The following is a 24,265-nucleotide window of genomic DNA, read 5'->3' as shown; positions in this document are numbered from 1 at the left end:
ATTCTAAAAGTACATGAGTAAGAGACGTTTTACTTGATTTGGGTCATTAAAAAAACTCCCTATGATGTATGTAGCCTATACCTGCTGAGTCAACCTAAAACCTACAGTAGGTTGACATAAAACCAAAACAGCACCCATTCCTGTCTTAGGACACTTTATTTGGCAAATTTTAAAATAACAGTAAGTTTATGACATGTTAAATGTATAGTATAAATTGCTGATTTTTAACATACAGAATAATAATAAATATAGTTATGAAACAACCATAACATAACACCAAATGCATACAAATGCATTCAACAGACTTATATGACAGTGCACTGCTGTAGATGACAAATAAAACACGAGACAGGCGTTTAGAAAGAGTATAGTTTATTTAGTTTGACATGCAAACTTATCTAAACAAGATACATTTTCAGAAAACAGCCCGGAAACATTATAATGCGCGCGCTCGTGAGTCGTGAATATAACCCGCGGTTGTCTTCAAAAGTTGTCTTCAATAGTTCTTTGCTCAACAACTCAGCTGAAAAACAAAGCAAAACATTACAACAGTCAGACATAGAGCAAAGAGCATAGAATTACCAAGAGGCGACACTCTACAATTTGGGAAACAATAACGTGCTCTTTGAATAAATTAAATAAAAACAAAGCAGCTGCTTTCCATCGCGACAGCAATGACGAGCGATCGCTATCACTTCAAAATGGCGGAATCCGGGTCTGTTGCTCTTGGTCATTCTAAGCTCTTTGTATAAAAGTTAAACCATAACAGTTACATGGTTTCTATTTCAAACTATAGTAAACTAAAGTTTGAAACAATAGTTTAAAATAGAAGATGAGTGGGCCTCGCTACTCCCACCCACCATAACCCTCGCAGCGAGGTCCCACTACCGGCCCCGCGTGTTTCCCTGAGGCTCCTCGGGGGTTGTTTGCTCCCTGCCTAGGGCTCAAAGGCTGCCTCGCCCCAGGGAGTGTAAGAGAAGACCGGGCACCAGGCCGTGCCAGTATTCACTGGATGTTGCTCGGCGGCACATTTCGAGCAACAAACACGTAATGTTCTTCGCAATATTGCGTTTATGTACGCAAACCGCAAGGAACTACAGCACAGACGGCCCCGGGTGAAGCTTCACGAAGCGGACTTCGTGAGATTGGCGTGGCTCCACTCGTACCGTTGGTATTGAACTCATATTGGTCAAGTACAAACAGCTACACCGGGCGAACTGACAACGCTGACAGAGAGCACACAAGCTTTATAGGAATGCATATGCAAATTTTTACAAGGCACGTCACTGTTGTCTCGTTGTCATGGCGAGCGCTGAAGAGGGCTCACCTGATTGGAGCACACAGACTAGGAAATCTGCGTCACTGCGAATTGCCTTCTGCTGTGGACAAAAATATTTAAATATATTCAATATATATTTTTACATTTTTGGTGCTGTGTAATATTCTGAGATGCAGTAGAATATGGAGACAGATGAATATAATTGGATATATGCCAAGCTAGTGTTGTTCCCATACTTATAAACTTCCGGTGACCGGTTATTGTGTTTTTTTTTCCACTTTATATGTTTCCTTTTACAGCATCCATGTTGTAATGTAATTAAAAACATTCAGTTAAATAAACTTTGGCATTCGTTTAGTTGTTCAAGCGTAAAACGAGACAAAATGCCTTTTAGTCGCACTCGGCCGTCAGAATCGGCAGGCTAGCGCAGAAGCTCCATTGAGTACACTGGGGTAAAATAAATGCTCATATTATAAAGACATGGCGGGAGAAAATGTAATTTAATGCAGTGCTTCTTGTACAATCTAAGACCCACTTTATATCGGATATCACTCAGCCAGTGGAGATCGCTGATTTATAAAGAAAACAGACCTAAACGTGCTGTTTTTTCCTTTGGAATAGACCTTTTTCACAGCGGAATTGAACACCGGAAGCGCCCTTCGAAGCAGTGTATCGATATTTCCGGGTTCGCTATGAGTCGCAGAGACATGACAGCCTCGGGACAGCGGATGACTTTCTCACGGTCAACTTTGCCATAATTTGGACAAGAAAATGTTGTTCGGTGAATGTGTAAAACTGCCTTAATAAAACAACTTTTAAAAGATGATACCGATTTGCAGAGTTTGTGCAGAAAACGTGTCTTACCGTTTGCGTTTGCAACATCAGGTTCCAGTAAGGTGCACAGCCAACAGCATAAAATCTGCTCATTCAAGCCATTCGTAAACTAGATTAACCTGGCTATTTAACATCCAGCAGGATGAGTTTAATGTCAGTAGTCCCGTCTGTAAACTGTGCTAACCCCCTCCTTCCTTTTTATTCAGAGTCAGATATAGTGAATGGCGAGGTAAGTTAGCTATACAGGCGAGTTGCTATCGGTTAATACATTACAGGTTGTTTAATGCTCGTGAGGTTTTCTCAAGTCTGGAAACACATTAGCTCCTACTCGTGGATAATATTCATTTTTATTATTTATTTAAAGAACAGAAAATAACATTTTACAATACAAAAATGTACATACCAGGGGGTAATTATAAATAAAATACAAATAATCAAAATGTAATATAACATAATAATGAAATACATTGTAGAGTTCACACATTTTAAAGTGGGTCGAGTTTCTTGTTTAGAGAGTTGATACTGGTATTGTACAAGCATATTTCAGTCTTCAATACCTTAAAATCTGGTTTCATATTAGTAAATTTATATTTATGAATGTACAATTTTGTTAACAACATAAGCAAATTAAATAAATAAAACTATTTTCCCTCTAGATTAGGATAATCAAGTAAAGCCCAAATGTACATTTATCCATAATGAAAGAGGTTGAACACAAAAGAATCGTTATTAATACATTTTGCAACTCACCCCATAAGCTGACTATGTACAATGCCAAAATAAGTGTAAAACTGTCTCCTCATATTCGTTACAAAAATACAATTTACATCAATCCCACTTTTAAATTTTTGCAAACAATGTTTTGCTGGATAAAACCTGTGGATGAGTTTATAGGATATTTTAATTCTATTTCTAACATGATATTTCTGTGGTAACAGCCACACTTTTCTTCAATTCACCCTTTAATAAAGACATATAATAAAATTTAATATAAGGTACAGTAATGATTTCTTTTTGGAAAAGAGTATGAATAGCTCTATCATTACTCTTGGTATTTAGTGAAACAAAATTTGCCGACATAAGATTTAGTAATATCAAAAGATGAAGCATCAGAAGGATGGTCTTATTAATACCTCTAAATAACATAAATGAATAACATGTCTCTGCAGGAATTGAACCAATAACAGTTGAAAACTTGCTGGGTTTTGTAATATTTTGATTTTGTAATAAAGGACTTCATTGTAAGAAAAGTTTACCATCTTTATTATATAACTGACTAAACAAATAATTTTACTGTCAAACCAATTAAAAAAAAAAAGAGATTTGCATTTGTATGAACTGTCTATTATTCCAAAATAACAACAATGTAGGGATAAATCATGCTTATAGATTAATGACCATGATGAGCACTTGTTTGTGGAAGGCAGATAGTTTAACTGGAGTTTTGTCTATATTATAATTACTCATGAAAATAAACCATAGACCACCAGTCTTTAATGAAACATGATAATCTCTGCTTTGAAGTGCATACAGCATACGAGCGTACTCCCACATATAACTTGAAACGGCATTCAACCCCCTTAAATATTGTCATCCATGATTTTCCCTGTCCTTCGTCTTTCGGGAGATCGTGGTCATTAAAGTAAGAGTGTCGTTTTTGAGTTGGAGCAGCTGGGAACGCGGCAATCACAGCGATGAGATGACCCTGCCATTCTTTCTTTTTTTTTTTTTTTTTTTTTTTTATTATGTGTAGTAAACCTTACTACATGTAAATTTTCCACTGGTTGAGGCGGCCAAATATGGACCAGATTCCGGTCAGAGAATCAGGAGGGCAGGAGAAGTGTTGACGTTTGAAATATTTATTTTCTTCAACATAATCATCAGATTGCTCAATTATGGGTAATGGTAGTGAGAAATGAATAAGATGTAATGGTCTACAAAGGAAAAACAAATAAAGAAATAATTACAAACTACTATTGACTATGAATTGACATTAACATTGACTGAAACAATAGACTGCAACAATAACATTCATCATAAATGTCCATATTAAACTCAAACATATTAACAGTAATGTCTGTTAGGAATGTGACAGTCTAATTAGCAACAACAGTCTAAAAAATGTCCGTTCATATAGGCAAACACGCTGATCGGCCGTCCATAAAGGCTATTTATAGCTCTGGCTTAATGGCGATGACTCAGCAGAATTATCGCGGCAATCGCGGCCGCAAATAACCGCTATAGAGGAACATTATAGACGATATAGACCTCAAAATAGTGTCAGCATGCATGTTACATAAGTATTAGATGTTTCAGATTAAAACTTACTTGTATAAGATGAACGCATTACAGAAAACAACATCAGCAGGAGCTAGCAATGATGGAGAACATAACAGCAGGTCCCATAAACTAAACGTCCCCCCTAGAAACATGCAACGAACTTTAGTTCCTAGTCCATCAAGCAGGCTTTCTGACACAGCCGCCCCCAATTATCTGACGAGATAATTGAACATTAAGAAAGTCTGTCAGGGGTGCTCGTGTCATTGTCCTCAAGAGGAGGAAGTGGGATCAGTCGCACGACTGGACGGGTGTATGTTTTGTCCTTAACCTTAATTCTGACCACTCGAATGCGGCCATCAACTCCAGGTAAAGCCTCTGTTACAGTTCCAACAGGCCAATGGGAACGTGGAAGCTGTGGATCTACCACAAGTACAACTTGTCCTACTGCCAGTTCCTTCCCATCAGTTGTCCACTTTTGACGGCCTTGCATGCTTGGTAGGTATTGACGGATAAAGGTAGTCCAGAAACAATCTGCTAGCACCTGACTCTGCCTCCACCTTCGTCTTCCAAGCAGGTTACTAGAATCATACAAGACCTGGGGTAACGAGGCATCTCGGCGACCCATGAGCAGTAGGTTAGGAGTCACAGGGTCTACATCCGCGATATCTGAAGATACGTATCCGAGTGGTTTGGAGTTTAGAATGTTTTCCACTTCCACCAGAAGGGTTTGCAGAACTGGTTCTGGCACTGACTGCTCTCTGAGGATTACTTGGAGTGCTGTCTTAACTGATTTTATCTCACGCTCCCAAGTCCCTCCGAAGTGAGGAGCGTTTGGGGGGTTATGGCGAAAACTGATTTTCTGCTCTGCCAACTGTTCCTGTAGCTTTGGTGACATGGCCTCAAAGGATTCACGTAACTCCCGATCACCTCCGATAAAGTTGGTGCCATTATCGCACAATAGCTCCATAGGTTTGCCTCGTCGGGCTATAAAACGGCGCAGGGAAAGAAGGAAAGCATCGCTGTCCATATGCTCCAACAGATCCAGATGTACACAACGTGTTGTTAGACATTTGTAAATGATCCCCCATCTTTTCTCCTGTCGGCGTCCAATCTTGACTGCATATGGTCCAAAGCAGTCCACACCCGTAGAATAAAAAGGTGGCTTATACAGATTTAATCTACAGGGGGGGAGATCTGCCATTCGTGGAGTTTGAGGTTTGGCTCGCCATATCTGACAATCTTGACAGGTATGCTGATGCTTACGAACTGCTTGTCGACCTCGAAGGATCCAATACTGGCGGCGCAATTCTGCCAGAACCCTCTCTGAGCCAGGGTGAAGGAGTTGTTGGTCCGTTTCTTTAATCAACAATTTAGTAATATGATGGCTAGGGTCTAATATGATTGGGTGTATGGCCTCCAAGTCGAGATCAGTGGCACGTCGTAGTCGCCCTCCCACTCTAATGAGACCAGTAGCATCATCATATTCTGGAGCAAGTGAACCTAAGCGACTGTTTGGTGAAACAGGATGTCCAGCCTTTAGATGTTGAACTTCCATAGGGAAGGAGTCCATCTGAGCCTGTGCCAGAAGTAACTTTTCTGCTTCAATATACTCGGAGGCCTTTATAGAGGAGTCTGTGTCGGCAGCCGCCCCATGTAGGGATTTACTAGTGGCTTTAACAAGCTCTTGCCATGTGTGGAAGTTGCCTGGAACTGGTAGAGAAACACTGGGTACTGAAGCAGTTCCGATAAAGGCTGATTTCTTCAGCTCATTGCAATCAGGTTCAGCTTTAGTTTGGGGCATTGATGGCCATTGATCAGGTGACTGGATCAGGAAGGCTGGACCTGAGCTCCATTGATGGGGGCCTGCTATCTCTGTTAGGGTAAGGCCTCGTGTGATGTGGTCAGCAGGGTTGTGATGTGACTCAACATACTTCCACTCAGCCATCTCTGTTAAAGTCTGTATTTCTGCCACCCGTGTCCCTACAAACACTTTGTAGTGGCAGGATTCGGATGTTAACCAATACAACACTGTTGTAGAATCAGACCAGAAAGTGACCTTGTGGATTGGTAGCGTCAACTCAGTTTGGATTACTTTCCCCAATTGGGCCCCAGTAAGGGCAGCACATAACTCCAAACGTGGTACAGATAGGCATTTGCGAGGCGCGACTCTAGACCTGGCCGAGACAAAGGTAATATGGATTTGTCCTTGCTCATCGGTGGTGCGTAGATAGGCCACTGAACCATAGGCTCTTTCCGATGCATCACTGAAGACATGAAGCTCTCGTATAGCCGATGGGTTGTCAGCAGCGGCTGGGGTATATGCCCGAGGGAAATGTATCTTGGTAAGTGTAGGGAGTTCCTCTACCCAGGAAAGCCAAGTATCTCTCAAATGTGATGGCTTTATGGGGTCATCCCAACCAAGGTTGTGCTTCCAGAGGTCCTGGATGATAACCTTGGCTCTAGTAGTGAATGGTGTAATGAACCCTAAAGGGTCGTATTGACTCGCCAAAGTTTTATACATGTTCCTCAGGGTAGGTTCAACATTCTCCACAGAACGCAAGTTGTACCCCAAGGTGTCATTAATGCAATCCCACCGCAACCCAAGAGTTGGCTCCTGAAGATCAGTGCTGCTTTGTGCTAACCAGCGCTCGCTACTTGCGGACCTGGCATCTGAAGGTAGGTGTTCGGTTACGGATGGTACATTGCATGCCCACTGTCTAATTTCAAAGCCACCTTCAGAAAGGAGCTGGCGTAATCCATCTACTATCACTTTAGCCTCACTCGCCGTTGCTACACTATGAAGGCAGTTGTCAACATAAAAGGAATGTTCCACAATATCCACCAATTCAGTTTTACCTTCTTTGTGCTCTTGGACGTGGTGTTGGAGGGCATGGATGGCACAACAGGGACTGCACGTTGTGCCAAATGGAAGCACCTGCCATTCATATATTTCAGGTTCTACTTCTCTGCACATTCCTCTCCAGAGGAAACGTAGTACAGATTTATCTCCTGGCAACAAACGGACCTGGTGGAACATACCTTTGATGTCCCCACTGATAGCAACTGTGTGCTGGCGGAATCTCAGGAGGACACCTAATAAGGATGGTCCCAACGTGGGCCCAGGCAGCAGCTGATCATTCAAAGACTGTCCATGGTGTTGGAAAGAGCAATTGAAGACAATTCTGTCTTTACCATTATGGTGCACCATGTGGTGCGGAATGAACCAGGACTCTTCACTTTGGTTTGCTTCCTCTGCCGTTATTTTTGCCACATAACCAGCTGACTCCAATTTAGAAATCTCACTGCAGTAGATTTTGGCCCTATCAGGATCCCTTTCAAGGGTGCGCTCAGTACGACGTAAACTTGGGAGAACAGCTGTCTTATCTGCTTGGAGCAAGGTTCGAGGGGTCCGTCTCAGTAATGGTGTAGCATATCGTCGTACACAGTCCACAGTCACTCTGACGGTTGCATTCTGCAGCAAAGTGTAAGCCTCCTTGTCCTGTTTGGACCTGGTAACCATCTTGGTGTTGTATGGGAGTGTGTCCACCTGCCAGAGTCTCTCCACATGTTGAAACAGGTTATCACAGGTGGGAACTGACATAATATGAAGACACTGCTGACTTCCTCTTGAGGGCTGCATCGGGCTCATTGGGCCTTGGAGAGACCATCCAAGTTGTGTACGAACAGCGATGGGTCCCCCTGGTGGGCCCTTGCATACAGGCTGAACTGGTGTCAGGAGATGCGGCATGTCGGACCCAATGAGGAGCAGTGGTCTCACTTTATCCATGGGAGGCAGTGGCAAATCTTTTAGGTGTCTATAAGCCCTTTGCAGAGCAGCCACTGGGTAATGGTGTTCCGCTAGACACAGACCTGGGGCCGTGAATGCGTTGTGTATCGCAAACTTCTTTGAGGGATTGGATACAGATGACACCTCAAAAGACACAGATGATCCTGTAAGTTCAGTGTGACACTGGTGAATGGTCTGCAGCGAGAGCAGTTCAGGGGTACCAGATAATTTAAGCTGTTGCACAACTGGCTGCAGCACTAAAGTTCTCTCTGATCCATCATCGAGAACGGCATGGGTTTCCATAGTTTTTCGACCACTGTGTAGCAGGACTTTAACAACTTTCAGCATGACCTTAGGGGAACGGTTAGGTCGATCCAGATAAATTCTTGTAGGTGGCAAACTGACCATGAGAACAGCTCTAGAAGTGTCTTGAACTGAATCATGTAGAACTGTAAGATGTAACTCTTTGCAGACACTGCATAGGCGCTTAAGGTTGCAGACCCCCACGTCATGAGTTCGACCACACCTCCAGCAGCGCTTTCCTTCTCTTATCCAAGTGGTAACTTGAGCTGTAGTTAGTTTCTTAAACTGTTCACATGCATTCAGGTAATGGTCTCGGCTATCACAATGGGGACAATATGGCCTGGGCTTAACCTTTGTGCTAGATCTCTGTGCTGCAGTATCAGGACGGTTTATGCTCCTCTCACTGGTCAACAAAACAGGTGTGAATCGCTCCTTTGGACGGGAATATGTTGTGGGTTTACCTTGAGGCTTGGCTAGGTCACTCGGGAACAAAGCTGCAGCTCGGTTGGAAATTCGTTTCGCCTGGGACTTAATCTCTAACCAGGTGGCCAGATCGGGGAGTGTATAGGTTCTGTCTGTGCCTGTCTGGAGGATACCCCGGCTTAGACAGTACTCAACGAAGCTGTCACGATAGGCAGGTGGTAACTTGCTGAGTAATCGATCCACATGAGAGCCACACATTAACTCGTACCCATTTTGACCTTCAAGGGTCCTCAACATGCCTACTAATGACTGTACTGATAATGCGAAGCTGTCAAAGGCATTAGCATCACCCAGTCTAAGTGGTGGGCTATTCATGATGGCACCCAGCTCTGACTGTACGAGTTGTCTTGGCTGCCCGTACTTGTCCTGAAGTGCTTGTAGTGCAGCTGAGTATGGATGTGAATGATACATATAAGCTTTCGCTAGCTGCTGTGCGCTGGGTAGCTTCAAATGACTTAACAGTACATGATATTTATACTGCTCACTAAGATAGCTGTGATTACTTAGCAAATTATCTAGGGCCAGTTTTAACAAGGCAAAGTCACTTTCATTACCACTCTCAAATACTGGTAGCTTGGGTTGTGGTATGCCATAAGCTGAGGCAAACAGTAGCTCTGTACCAGGGTATGCGTGGGGAAGAGGCATGAATGAATGTGGCTGAGCAGATCTGACATTAGGTGGCGGAGCTGAGGCCTGCTGGCTGGTGATTGGAGGTTGCTGCTGATATGCGTGTGTGCTCACTGGAGGGATGAATGACTGCTGCATCACATATGGATTCGTATTCATTGTCAGTGGGGCAGTGTTAGACTGCTTTGGTACAGATGGCCCTCTTCTACTCGTAGACTGGCCAATAGTGGACATAACTGTCGCTACAGAGAAAGGCTGATGTGTCACATGTGGAACTGATGTCACTGTGTTTAATGGCATAGTTTTAGGGGCAGTCTCAGATACTGTAACGACTGATGATGAGACTGCTTGTAATAACGGGAATGTTGAAGGAGAGGAAACACTCACTGTGGTGGTAGGTAATGTTAGCGCCAGTGGTCTAAGTGACAGCTGTGAAATGTCATCACATGATGTGACTGTTGGTAGCGGAGGTGGAAGCTGAGAAGAGGCTGTAGACTGTGGACTCCTGGGTGCATTAGTCTGATCAGGTTGAGGTGGCGGCGATGGGCTGTCTCTTGAGCCTGAAGGCTTGGGAGTGTTTGATCCAGAGTTTGTAATAAGCATTGAAGATACAAGTTTGGCTACCTCAAGCTCAGTCTCTGCCTGTTGTAGTTTCCGCTGTCTCTCTAGATGCTTGGACAAAGCTTCCTTAGCTGCAAGAGCCTCCTCCTGAATACGCTGAGCTTCCTTTGCTTGTGTCTGCAGGCGCTGATATTCCACGTCAGCTAGTGAGTCCTCCTGTACCTGCTGCTGTAGACCATCAAACTGTCTCTGCTTAATCTTCTCCTCCAAAACAGCTGTCTGGACACTAGAGAGTTCTGGTGGGAGATAAACACCAGTGGAGGTAACAGAACGTCTACTCGTCCTAGAATGAGAGCTGATACCACTGCGGGACGTTTTCCTCGAGCTGCTTCTAGAGTGACTGGGACAGGTTGTAGAAGCTTTTGGGGGAGGGTCCTGTATAGGTTGGTAATCAACTTCATAATCATCCAGGTGAGGTGGCAGATGTGTCCTGCGGCGGGGTCTGTCCATTTTCTCAGTTTCACTTCCTGTTTGGTCCATACTGGTTTTATATTGCTCTCAATCCGGCTCGAAGGACCATAATATTGTAGTAAACCTTACTACATGTAAATTTTCCACTGGTTGAGGCGGCCAAATATGGACCAGATTCCGGTCAGAGAATCAGGAGGGCAGGAGAAGTGTTGACGTTTGAAATATTTATTTTCTTCAACATAATCATCAGATTGCTCAATTATGGGTAATGGTAGTGAGAAATGAATAAGATGTAATGGTCTACAAAGGAAAAACAAATAAAGAAATAATTACAAACTACTATTGACTATGAATTGACATTAACATTGACTGAAACAATAGACTGCAACAATAACATTCATCATAAATGTCCATATTAAACTCAAACATATTAACAGTAATGTCTGTTAGGAATGTGACAGTCTAATTAGCAACAACAGTCTAAAAAATGTCCGTTCATATAGGCAAACACGCTGATCGGCCGTCCATAAAGGCTATTTATAGTTCTGGCTTAATGGCGATGACTCAGCAGAATTATCGCGGCAATCGCGGCCGCAAATAACCGCTATAGAGGAACATTATAGACGATATAGACCTCAAAATAGTGTCAGCATGCATGTTACATAAGTATTAGATGTTTCAGATTAAAACTTACTTGTATAAGATGAACGCATTACAGAAAACAACATCAGCAGGAGCTAGCAATGATGGAGAACATAACAGCAGGTCCCATAAACTAAACGTCCCCCCTAGAAACATGCAACGAACTTTAGTTCCTAGTCCATCAAGCAGGCTTTCTGACACTATGCTTTAAACAACATATACATGACAATACAGCAAACAAAACAGTGCCAGGGTGATAGAAAGTAAATGAAAACATCAATACATACAATAAAATAAAACAAACATAAAAATAAGAGTATAAATACTTAACTAAAAATTCTTACAAATATAATCAAGCAGGACCTTTACATTAATCAAATATTTTGAAACTAGAGCACAGTTGGACAGTTTTAATGGCCTTTCGATTAGCACTATGCTGAATAGTGCAAAAGTAATTTTTCAGTTCCTTATAAAACACAGTAAAACAAGGTTTTTTGTTGGAAAATTTACACTTATGAATATGAAACTTAATTAGCAAAATAAATAGGTTAATAACAAAAGCTTCATTATTCATATTATCATAATTAAAATACCCAAAAATTACAGTTTCATAATGCAAATTAAAGTTAAAGAGTACCCTTTTCTTTATAAAAACAGAAGCATCATACCAGAGCTTTTTAACATAACCACAGTGCCAGAAAAGGTGGGGTACAGTTTCCAAATGCAAAGAACAAAAAGAGCAATTTATATCAATATCCTTTTTAAATTTACTTAGGAAATGTTTAACCGGATAGAATTTATGAATTAGTTTAAAAGATATTTCTTTTATCTTATTTGTAACCAAAAATTTGTGAGGCAATGACCAAATACTTTCCCATTTAGGAATTCTTACAAAATTATTCCAATAGGTAATAGAGCAAGGTTTAGATACAACTTGATTTACAAATAGAGAGCGAATAGATTTGTTATTTTTAGACTGTGAGAAACAAATTTTACCACACACTGTATCAACTAGTTTGATTATGGGCTTATTAATCCAAGTTACACCTCTAAATAAGGAAACAATATTAGAATTAATTGCAGAGAAAACAAGAGAAAATTCCTTGGGAGTTACAGGAAAGTTAAAATGTACAAGAAACTCGTCATATGTCATAAGATACCCTTGAGTGTTAAATAATTGACAAACTAAAACAATACCCTTTTCAAACCACCTCTCCAAAAAGATACTCTTGCATTTATACAAAATACATCTATTGTTCCAAATAAAATAACGTTGTGGTGAAAAATTGTGCTTGTAGATCAGTTTCCACGCCAACAAGGCTTGAGCATGAAAAGCAGAGAGCTTCACTGGTAATTTCTCAATTTTATAATCGCATAATAATAAAAAGGAAAGACCTCCAAGTTGGTCAAAAATAAAATTGGGAATAAAATTCCAGAAAGAAGGTTTATTTAGACAAAACTTTAACCAATTAATTTTAAGAGTATTATTTAGAGAAGAGAAATCCAAAAAGTCAAGACCCCCATTTTTAAGGGAATTTAAAACAACAGATTTGCGCATGTAGTGTACACGATTCTTCCATAAGAAATTAAATAAAATCGTATCAATAGACTTGACTGTTTTATTATCTAGATATAAGGTTGAAGCAAAATAGGTTAATCTAGAAATTCCTTCTGCTTTTGAAAGAAGAACTCTGCCCCTTAAGGACAAATCCCTTAATAACCAAAGATTGAATTTACTTTTTATCCTTTCGAAAACAGGGTTAAAGTTTAAAGAAACTCTGTCTTGTTCTTTTTTTGAAATGACAACACCTAAATAGTTAACGGCTTCTTTAACTGGTATACCTTCTACAGATAATAGGGGAGAGTTTTTTAAAACTAATATTTCACATTTTTTAAGGTTAAGGTGCAAACCCGAGGCTTTAGAGAACAACTGAATGGATTTGATAGCCTGATGAACCTGGTTTGAGTCTTTTAAAAATAAGGCTGTATCGTCCGCTAACTGACTAATTAAAATATTTCGTCCAGCAATTTGAATTCCATCTAGTTTACTTGCCTTAATAAAGTGACAGAAGACTTGGCCTACTATAAGAAATAAGTATACAGAGGCTGGACAGCCCTGTCGAATTCCTCTTTCTAGTAGAAATCTCTGTGTAGTTCCATGTCCTAATTTCACTGAGCTATTTCCCCCAGCATACATTGTACTCATTGCATTACAAAAGTAGGGTCCAAAACCGAATTTTTCTAAACAAAAATAGATGAAAGGATGCTCAATGGTGTCAAAAGCTTTGAAGAAATCCAAAAACAAAATTAAACTATCATCTTGAATAAAATCTGAATAATCAATTAGGTCAAAAACAAGTCTAATGTTATTAAAAATGTGACGATTTTTCATAAAACCTGACTGATTTTCATCAATAATGGAGTGTAAAACCAACTTAAAACGCTTTGAAAAAATAAGGGCAAACAATTTATAATCGTTATTAAGTAAACTGATGGGTCTCCAGTTATCTAAAAGAAGTGTATCCTTTTTAGGTTTAGGTATCAAACAAATGACACCTTGTTTCATACTAACAGGGAGCTCAGAACAGTTTAAACCTTCTATAAACACTTGGAGAAGGAACGGAGATACTAAATCAGAATATAGTTTATAGAATTCGGCTGTTATCCCATCACTACCAGGTGACTTGTTACCTTTTAAATGCAAAATTGCTTCCTTAACCTCACTAATAGTAATTGGTGAGTCACACACAGTTTTTTCATCATTACTAATAGAATTAATATCACCAAGAAATGTTGTAAAGGTATCCAGATCAACTAGATTAAATTTTGATTTATACAAATTGGAATAAAACTTATAACAATGTTGGGAAATTTCTTTGGGATTTTCAGAAACAAGCTCTCCAATTTTTAATTGACAAATAGAGTTATGTTTTGACCTATTTTTTTCAAGCTTGAAAAAATAGGAAGACATTTGTTCACCATATTCAAACCACCTTTGCCTTGACCTTATAAAAGCCCCTTCTGCTTTTAATTTGTATAAATTATCCAACTTGAATTGCAAATCAATTAAGTGTTCCTTCTGGTTATCAGAGAGATTTTCAGGCAGGATCCCGGTAATAGATGAAATTTCGCTAACAATATTAGTTTCCTCAAGACGCTTAGTTTTAGCCAAATTAGCACTAAATTTTCTGAAGAATTTTCCAATTTCATATTTTAACAGTTCCCAATTAATACCAAATGAGCTTTCCTGTTTAGCTTTATTCCAATAAAGACCTATAAGCCTTTCTAGCTCTACTTTAACCTCATTATGTTCAAGTAAAGAACTGTTCATTTTCCAATAAGAGCAGCCCTTGTTAAGTTTAGAATCAGAAGAAAATAAGATTTTAATGGAAACAGCCTTATGATCTGTTAGTGGCGTTGTTGAGATATCAATATAAATATTATCTTTATCAAGGTTTCTGGAGACTAACCAAAAGTCAATTCTTGAAAGTCTGGAAGAATTTTTATTGCTCCATGTATAAGTTCTATTATTTACATTTTGAATCCTCCAAATATCTATAAGCTCTAACCTATCCATAAAAGCTTTCAGAGTTGTATTTGAATTTGACGAGCGACCAGGTGGCCATCTATCAAGAGATTCATTTAGGACAGTATTAAAATCACCACCAATTACTAAATATGCATTTGGGAATTTTGACTGCCAATAAGTAAGCTTATCTTCTAAAATAAATAGTAATTGATCATTTTCAGCTTTAGAATTATACCCATAGTAATTAACAAGAATAAGGTTCACATTATAACACTTTAAAAGTAACAAAATAAAATGCCCGCTTTCATCACAGTAAGTGTGCAACACATCACCTGCAAAATTATTTTTTAAACTGGATACTCCAGCAGAGTGGTTTGTACCATGTGAGAACCATATCTCGCTACCCCACTGCAATTTCCAAAAATTAACATCAGTAACTTCTGAATGAGACTCTTGAAAAAACACAAAATCAGAACTAAATTGCCTAGAAAACAAAAATAAGGCCTTGCGTTTAACAGCATCTCTTAAACCCCTGGCGTTTAAGGACACCACAGATAAAGACATTTAAAGAACACACAAACAATGGAACAATTAACCTGTTTAAGGAAAGTTGTGTTGGCTCAGATAACTTTTGTAATTATGAAAATATATTCTCCAAAAAAGGTCTCAAAATAAAAAACCCTCAAAAGAGCAGCACCATCTTAAACGACAAAAATTTGCAAAAAGAACTTTTTTTTTATAACAAATAAAATATATATAATAAGAGGCAGACTCTAAATTGTATGCAACAATTCCATGTCAATGTTTGAAAAGTGCACAATAAAAGTCAAAGTCAAAATGCTAAAAGTCTGAAGGCACTTTATGTATGCAGGATAATTTCTCCCTGTCCTTGAATGTAAGCTCTGCCTCCGACAAAAAAGGCCGTCTTCCCATCCGCACGTGCTTTTTGAACCTCGGGCCACAACTTTTTTCTCCTTTCACGGTCTCCAGCTGAGAAATCTTCCATGAAACGCAGACCACTCTCTTTCAAATATGAAGAATTCTTCGCGGCTTTCCAGATAGCATCTCTGTACGAACGAACAGAAAACTGCATAATGGTCACCCTGGGACGCTCCTTGGGACCACCTTGCTGCATCTTCCCGAGACGATGGACCACATCAATAACATCTGAGAGCTTATCTTTTGCACTTGGAAGAACATTTTGGCAGATTTTGACCACTTCAAGCCGAATGTCTTGCACAGATTCAGGAATTCCAGCTATCCTCAAATTACGTCTTCTTAAATAAGTTTCCATATCATCTATCCTTCGCTGCATATGAGCCACAGGCTGTTCGACATCATCCATGCGTTTCTCAAGATTAGTAACTTTCTCAACGACAGCTTTCAGTTCAATAGACATTTCCGAGATCTTTTTCTCTATTCCGTCTGATCGGCTGTTGATTAACTGAGTTATGTCTGACAACTGTGACGATATATCAACTCGAGTGTCATCACTTGCTCTTTTCTTTATGACTGGTGATTTACACGGAGTGACAGGCAGCGCAGGAAACTCTTCTTCAGCTAAACAGAAGGCATCATCTTCGCTCATGCAGGAAACAACATAATCATGGCCCGTAGTGGCCGGTGAGCATGCGTTAAAGCTAACGCTAACGTTAGCCGTCTTAGCATCAGCCGAAGAATTACCTGAGTGACCACGTTTACGCCCCATGACAACGCGATTCCGGGAAAAACGTAGAATTAACAACTACATAAAACGATAAACACTATGTACGACAAGTTAAAAGTTCTTTTATACTATCTAAATACTTATGGTGCAGGAGCTCGAACAAACACGTCTGATCAGGTAGCCATCTTGGCCGGACCCCCCCTGCCATTCTTTCTTGCTCCGTCGCATTGAAACCGGATGTTGTGGTACACTGCTTCGCTTACCGGAACCAGGAAGTGTGAAAAAGGCCAATACAGTTTGCCGGAAGCGCTTAACCCAAGTTACTGGCAAATTAAAAGTCCTATTTGCATGCTTCAGCATATACCCTAAAATCCCAGGATGTCTTTCGAAAAAGAGTACGGGTTTAACCCCGGCATCCTGGCCAAATCCTTCTCATTGTAAATTTATTATTGATTTATTGCTTTTTTTTAGCAAAATTTTATATCCATAAATTTGAATTTTCAAAGAAACACCCTTACTTTTTATTTTCAGAAAGGACTTTGAAATTTATGTGAACTCTTTAAAAGACTCTAACAAATACACTGGATGTAAAACGCTTTCTTGGTGTAAATCATTAAAACTTGTTTAATTTGCTGGAATTCTATTTATGTAACTATTTATGTATTTATATTTATGTATTCTATTTATGTTGCATGTAGATGAGAAGATTCCTCCTATGTGTAAAGCGCTTTGAGTGCCAAGAAAAGCGCTATATAAATGTAAGGAATTATTATTGTTTATATATATATATATATATATATATATATATATATATATGTATGTATGTATGTATGTATGTATGTATGTATGTATGTATGTATGTATGTATGTATGCATGCATGCATATATATATATATATATATATATATATATATATATATATATATATATATATGTGTGTGTGTGTGTGTGTGTTTGGCGTATGTGTGTGTGTGTGTGTGTGTGTGTGTGTATAAATAAAAAGGGGTGTGGCATCGTAGGGGGCGTGGCTTGAGTCGTAAAATTCTCACTCCCAGTTAAAACCAAAAGTTGGGAGCCCTGTTTATTATTCATTATTATATTTTCTAAATAAATTTGTGAACACATATGACTAGATTAATATCGAAATTAAATATCTATTAGCAAGTCTATCATCATGCGAGTGACACTTTTTTTTTATAATTATACCGATACTAACAACCACAAGAGTTTGTTGCAATATAAAACAAATAGCCTAGTTAAAGGGAAGACCCAGACTGTAGGTAAGACCCCATAATAGCAGATCAGTGGTGTAATTGCTCCCTCTAGTGTTGACAGGACTTGTTTGTGCACCTTTTAAAGATTACATTTTCTCTGAATATTTTATCACCACTGGCATATTATTTGCTCGAAAGGGTTCACTTATTATTTTTTAAAACTTATTCTTTTCACATTTATTCTAATTTTGAGGAAGCAGGATTTTTTATTAAATACACAAACTTCTCACCAGTTAAAAGATGACAGCTTTTTTGTACTATGTTCAACCATTTAAAACAACAACAACAAAACTCTGTGTTAAAGTCAATCACACACATAAACAGTCTCATACAGAGAGATGGTTTTCCTCTGAGAGATGTCATCATGTACTGATGATAAAAGCAGCAGGGGTCTGATGTCAGAGCACTGTAATGTTGACTCTGATTGATGTTACTCGGACACTGTGAGATGTTAATGAAACTCTGTCTGTTTTTGCTTTTGACACCATTCCCATGCATTTCCTTCATTTGAAACATCTCATGCTTTTCAATATTTTATTTTATTTATTTCTCTCCATTCAGAATTTTCTTCATGTCCTTCATGATTTGATTTGATTTGTTTATGATTGAGTGACTAGTTTATTTGCAAGTCAAATCAAATCACTTTTATTGTCACATCATCAGCAGCACGTGTGTTATGATGAGGGAAAAGCTTTGGTGCTGGCTCCAGACAGTACAAAAATACAGACAGTGCAAATACAATGACAGTGCAAAATACAGATAGAGCAAATACAATGACAGTGCAAAATACAACAACATACAACAACATACCTTCAAAAAAACAGGACAATGAAAAATTGGCAATGTTGACAGCAATACAAACAATGAATAGGTGTCCACATAGTTGTAGGAGGTATTGTTTTAAGTATGAATTGGTTAAAGTGCAGTGCATGCTACACCTTGATGGTATGCAGTGAGGTATATGGAAAAGTTTGTGTGGTGTGTGTTAATTGTTCATTGTGAGTGACCGGATGCTGCGGAACCATTTGCCTGAGGGTAGCAGAGAAAAAATTCTATGGCTTGAGTGGCTGGAGTCGCTGATGATTCTCTTGGCTTTCCTCATGCACTGCCTGGTGTAGATGTGATGGAGGGAGGGAAGCTCAGCTCCTACTACGCGCCCAGCAAATCGCACAATCCTATGTAGGCCTTTGCTATTGCTGCTGTTGCTGTTTCCATACCAGGTGGTAATACAGCCAGTGAGGATGCTCTCCACAGTGCAGGTGTAGAACGAGTGGAGGTTGTGTGTGCTCATTCCAAACCTCCTAAGATGCCTGAGGAAGAAGAGGCATTGTTGTGCTTTCCTCAGCACTGCGTCTGTGAGCAGTCCATGTCAGATTCTCAGCGATGTGTACTCCAAGAAGTTTGAAAGTGCTGACTCTCTCTACTGGTGTCCCGTTGATGGTGATGGGATTATGTTCTTTCTTGTCTCTCCTGAAATCCACCACCAGCTCCTTGGTTTTGCTGATGTTGAGTGAGAGGTGGTTTTCCTGACACCACTGCGTCAGAGTGTGCACCTCGTCTCTGTTGGCCGTTTTATCATTATCTGTGATTAGGCCTACCACCATTGTGCCATCAGCAAATTTAACGATGACGTTGGAGCTGTGTTTGACTTTACAGTCATGTGTGTACAGGGAGTACAAGAGTGGGCTGAGAACACAGCCTTGTAGAGCACCAGTGATGAGGATCAGCGTGGATGATGTAATGATGTTCATTCTGACCACCTGGCGTCTGCTTGACAGGAAATCCAGGAGTCAGTTGCACAGAGAGCTGTGTAGGCCCATAGCCTGGAACTTCACCACCAGCTTGGCAGGCACTATGGTGTTGAATGATGAGCTGCAGTCCACAAACAGCATTCTCACATATGTGTTTTTGTTTTCCATGTGAGAGAGAGCAGTGTGCAAGTTGAAAGCAATTGCATCATCCGTGGAGCGGTTGTTTCTGTATGCAAATTGCATAGGGTCAGTGTGAGCGGGTAGTACAGAGCAGATGTAGTTTTTAATCAGCTTCTTAAAGCACTTAAGGAAGGAACAAATGAAAAGGAACCCAGACAAATTAAACATGTCATATTTTTGGGATAAAAATGTGTGAACCTGTAGCTTTGACTTTCAGCATAACACATATGAATAATATATATTATTAAATTATTTAAAACAACTTGCTGACAAATGAATATAACCTAGTGGAAATGTATTGGCAGTGCTTGTTTAGTGCTTTGGTGCTGCACCGTGATGCTGGAATAGTTTTTTAAAAAAAAATATCATCCAATACTCTTGTTCTAAATATGCTTGACAGGTTACGTAGTGACGTATGTGTGTGTCTTCTGAAAATTATCATACAATATATACAAAAAATGAAAATAATATTAAATATAAAAGTAAATATTAAATTATGTTTTATAATCATTATTAAAATAATAAATACAAAATAAACTAATAAATAAACAAATACATTTATAAATTATTCTTATATAATATAATTTCTTTCTTTCTTTCTTTCTTTCTTTCTTTCTTTCTTTCTTTCTTTCTTTCTTTCTTTCTTTCTTTCTTTCTTTCTTTCTTATTTACGTCAATAACTCCAAATCAGACACAAAAATATAAAGGAACGCAAATAATACACACTCAAAAGTACCAAATACCGTACACAAGTATATTAAATACTGTACACACAAATCATCACTGTGTGTGGGTGCAGGGGAGGGGAGGGCACTGCTGCCTCACTTCTAATGTAGACCAATCAAAGCCCGTTCCGCTGTGCCTCACGCTTCCTTGGTTACCGGGCTAGCAACGTATCTTTCATAAGCGGATAAGGTACCAAACAAACACGAGTAACCACTTAAAATAAGTTTTCAATTTTCTGTACTAATAACAGCGTTATTTTTTTTCAGAGAAAGCGTCGTGTTCAAGTTACTGTGTAGCATAGAGAGCGTTGGACAGGTGGCTAAGCTCTTCTCTTGCAGATGTGTGAAATACGGCGTTGCCTCAGCTCAGAAGTGAAAATAAATACTTCATTCAATGTGAAGACGCAAACACAAAGTGCTAACCATGGATATGCCAGTGAGTGAAGTGTTTTTTTTCTTTCTCTCTCAGGCTAACAAGAGTATGTTTACTTTTTTAATGAATAATTTTACTTACAGTTACCATCAAAGCATATGATTTACCGTATTAAAAGTAAATAGGCCTATGTATGTGATCTGTGATGAACTCGTTTTTGACTGTGAAATACCATCAGAGAAGCTTTACGTGCGCTCCAGAGAACTTCACTTCAAATGAATGAGGAAATCAGATTAGTTAAACCCTTTCTTATACAATGTTTAGTGTATGATCAGTGGTGGACAAAGATTACAAACCAAGTAACTGAGTTACAGATATATTAATTACACTTTCACTTGAGTAAATGTACAAACTGGTTTATGTTACTCCTAGCACACTGATCTATTTATTAGTTAGTAAGACACATATGCAGGCGGTTCATTCCGCTGTGGCGACCCCTGATTAATAAAGGGACTAAGCTGAAAAGAAAATGAATGAATGAATGAATGAATAAATGACACATATTAAAATGATCATGTACTTATAATATTGAATCTTAACCATTTTCTTTAGAACCAACTAAAATTTCAGAGCAGGCCATGTCAATTTGAGGTTATTTGTGAAGCTGCAAGTTTAGGTTTAATAAAAACTTCACATAGTGTATGCTTTCTTTTACAATATTGTATCTGAATGTCTTTGTGCATAAATATGCGACTGAATTTTCAAAAAGTAGTTGAGTGAAAAGTAAAATATTTGAGTTTGAAATCTGAAATCTAAAGTTAAAAGTAAAAATTCTCCCCCAGCAGAAATAGTAAATTACAGATTTTTTTTTAATGTGGAAAAAGCAACTTGTTTAAGTACTAAATAATTACATCTACTTTGTTGTCACTCACTGTCCACGACTGGATATTATTGGCAACAAACCTGTATTAATTCCAACTTTAACTTAAAAAGGTTACATTTTTGGCAAACATAAAAGGCATTTCACAGCATGTGAAATTACAAAGCTGTAGGCACAAGGAAATGTAAATTATTGTATCGTAGTAGTACCATAGAAGGCACAGCAGAAATTATAGCTAAACAATATATAATTTTGTTTGTTTGTTGTTTGTTTGTTTGCTTTATTTATAGAGCACATTTAAAAACAACAGATGTTGACCAACGTGCTTTACAAAACGACCAGCATACCAAATCTATACCTATATATAAAAATTAAGCAAAATATAAAACAGATTAAAATTAATTAATTACAATCTAAAGGCAAGAGACAGAAGGTGATTTTTTAGATGAGACTTAAAAGCACCAAGTGATAAAAAAAAGTTTGTTTTTGCTGTTTGAAAAAATTGTAAAAAACGCTTTGGCTATTTTACTAGTATGGTTTAATTGAATAATTCATTATCACATTATGTTATATGACATTACAATAATTCTTTATTTACATAATAATTTTAAAATACACACCTACACACAAGTTTCCAGTACTACTACTACTATGACTACTACTACGACTACTAATTCTCTCATTTATCATCTCCCAGGGGTCATTTAGCAAAAGGAATGCCCCCAAGAAACCAGACAAATCTGTATGTCTTTTACCTCAGATACAGCGAGTAAGTCCAACATATCTTCTATATATCTTTTAATAAAGATTATTCTTCTCAACCAACAATGAATTTGATGCCTTGAAATTTTAGGCCCGATCCAAACCTCGCTGGCATGAAGCAAGTCCAAGCTTTAGACTTCAGGGGACAGCTCAGCAAGATACCCAAGGCTTTTTACTCTCCAGTAAGAGATGCTTTTTGATTTAGGAAAAAAGCTAGCTACAGTATGTTACTATTTTCAACCTTAGTCTAAATGCAGCTATAAAATATTTGCAACCTCCCTTAAAAAGGCATTCAGGAAGCAGGAGTACAGTGGCATCAGACTCGTCGGCAAGGTTTACTCCAAGCGGGAACCAAAGATGGAAGGATTTCAGGAGCGTCTTTCAAGCAGCATGGTGGTGTCCAACCCAAGAGGGATCGTGAGCAGTTTCGAAGTGCTCTCGTCAGCATTATTATGTGGGTTTGATTTGCATAAAGATGAGTTCTCTATGACAAATTGTAGCTGTCACATGTAATCACTAAAGGAACAATATGATTTCAGGCACCGTGAAGATGACCCTGCTAAATCAGTCACAGAAATCAGCACCCCATCCACTTCAGGTCCACCTACTGCTGCAGAGAAAGACATTTTGGTAAAGGACAGACATTTATCTGCATGTTTATTTTATTTCAGTTTAGACATATAAAGTGCTTGAGATATTATATGAGTTGGCTATTTCTGCTTGATTAAAATGCCCATATTATACATGAAATAGGGTCATATCTTGGTTGTAAGGGTCTCCAACAACAGTCTAATATGCATGCAAGGTCAAAAAACACTTTCACGGTCTTATAATCTGCATTTATTTTTACCTAATTATTCCAGCGACTCCCGTATGAATCGACCAGTGATTCATTTGTTCCCAAACCCCTCCTTAGCGCGAAGCTAATCTGCGCTGATTGGACCGATGACAATCTGTTGCGATTGGTCGACTGCCTTCAGTCAGAAAGTGAAATGCCCAACAGCTAATCAGCAATATAAAAGTAATCACAGTTCATACACGCTCGATAGTGTAGGCGTGGATTTTAGCTGCCAGTGGGTCAATGTAAATACAGTCGATGGACTTGAAAATACAGACAACTAACTATTTTATTTAGCAAAAACTCAAAAAACTGTCGAGGAGATCTCCTAGCTTGTCTCACTCTGCTCTTTTCACAGACACACACACAAACACACATATTTTCCTCGTCCTTGCGCGCGCGCACACACACACACAAAAACACACACACACATCCGGACGACAACGCGCGCACACACACACACACACACATACCTCCGGATGACAGCGCATGCACACACACACACACACACACACACACACACACACGCACACACTACCCTCGTACACGGAGCTCCGTAAACAAAGCAGCACGCGTCGCGTTTTTAACGTGACTTTGCACGCGATAAGAGAATATAGCCAGTTAACCTAATACAGTACACGCAGTTACAAGTAACAAATCACAACTAAATACATTTGCAAGCTAGAGTAAATGAGGCAACAACTTTAATCGCGCATACTTACACTTGAGAAATGGAGGAAGAAACCCATCCTGACGTCCATCAGTAAGTTACTCTTTACTGATCCTTCCTTTAACAAACGCCGATGAAGTATTCTTTGTAGCATGTAGTTTGCAGAAGTTTCCAGTAGTTTCCAACTGCTTGGCTATAATGCTGAGGTTTCATCTTTGGGTAGAGACTGGATAATATCCGTCTGCAGTGTGACTTCAATCGACCGGCATGTTTGTGTGTGTGTGTTTGTGTGTGTGTGTGTCTGGGTTTCTGTGTCAGAGGGCGGGGCCGCAGGTTTCTCAGGGTTTGCG

At 39.1% G+C, this 24,265-nt stretch overlaps 2 protein-coding genes across 3 annotated transcripts in view; one reads left to right on the top strand and one right to left on the bottom strand.

The window, feature by feature from the left end:
* Positions 1 to 3,956: 3,956 nt before the first annotated feature.
* On the bottom strand, positions 3,957 to 11,490 carry si:ch211-284a16.2. 2 transcript variants are annotated; one of them, XR_012384841.1, is made up of 3 exons: positions 11,320 to 11,402; positions 4,442 to 10,925; positions 3,957 to 4,047 (listed from the first exon to the last, which is right to left on the bottom strand). XR_012384841.1 is itself a non-coding variant. In NM_001423527.1 (2 exons), the coding sequence occupies exon 2, from the start codon at positions 10,692 to 10,694 to the stop codon at positions 4,626 to 4,628; it is 6,069 nt and encodes a 2,022-aa protein (NP_001410456.1). In that variant the 5' UTR covers positions 10,695 to 10,925; positions 11,320 to 11,490; the 3' UTR covers positions 3,959 to 4,625. The 2 variants fall into 2 exon arrangements, 1 of the variants encoding a protein (NP_001410456.1); NM_001423527.1 differs by having other exon boundaries at positions 3,959 to 10,925; positions 11,320 to 11,490.
* Positions 11,491 to 20,525: 9,035 nt separating this feature from the next.
* dnah7 (dynein, axonemal, heavy chain 7) overlaps positions 20,526 to 24,265 on the top strand; it is a 109,427-nt gene continuing 105,687 nt past the window's right edge. The window contains exons 1-6 of the mRNA XM_685051.8: positions 20,526 to 20,582; positions 20,660 to 20,828; positions 22,343 to 22,414; positions 22,499 to 22,589; positions 22,696 to 22,861; positions 22,947 to 23,037. Of these exons, the coding sequence (XP_690143.4) occupies positions 20,817 to 20,828; positions 22,343 to 22,414; positions 22,499 to 22,589; positions 22,696 to 22,861; positions 22,947 to 23,037 (432 nt within the window). The 5' untranslated portion in view covers positions 20,526 to 20,582; positions 20,660 to 20,816. The remainder of the gene's footprint in view (positions 20,583 to 20,659; positions 20,829 to 22,342; positions 22,415 to 22,498; positions 22,590 to 22,695; positions 22,862 to 22,946; positions 23,038 to 24,265) is intronic.

The sequence above is a fragment of the Danio rerio genome, chromosome 9 (assembly GCF_049306965.1).
Source record: "Danio rerio strain Tuebingen ecotype United States chromosome 9, GRCz12tu, whole genome shotgun sequence".
NCBI classification, from domain to species: Eukaryota; Metazoa; Chordata; class Actinopteri; order Cypriniformes; family Danionidae; genus Danio; species Danio rerio.
Note: the sequence above shows the minus strand (reverse complement) of the source record. Positions and strands in the feature narration are given on the sequence as shown.

What these genes read in the sequence shown, in the direction of transcription:
- si:ch211-284a16.2 (NM_001423527.1), bottom strand. Translation starts at nt 10,694, where the DNA reads ATGGACCAAACAGGAAGTGAAACTGAGAAAATGGACAGACCCCGCCGC.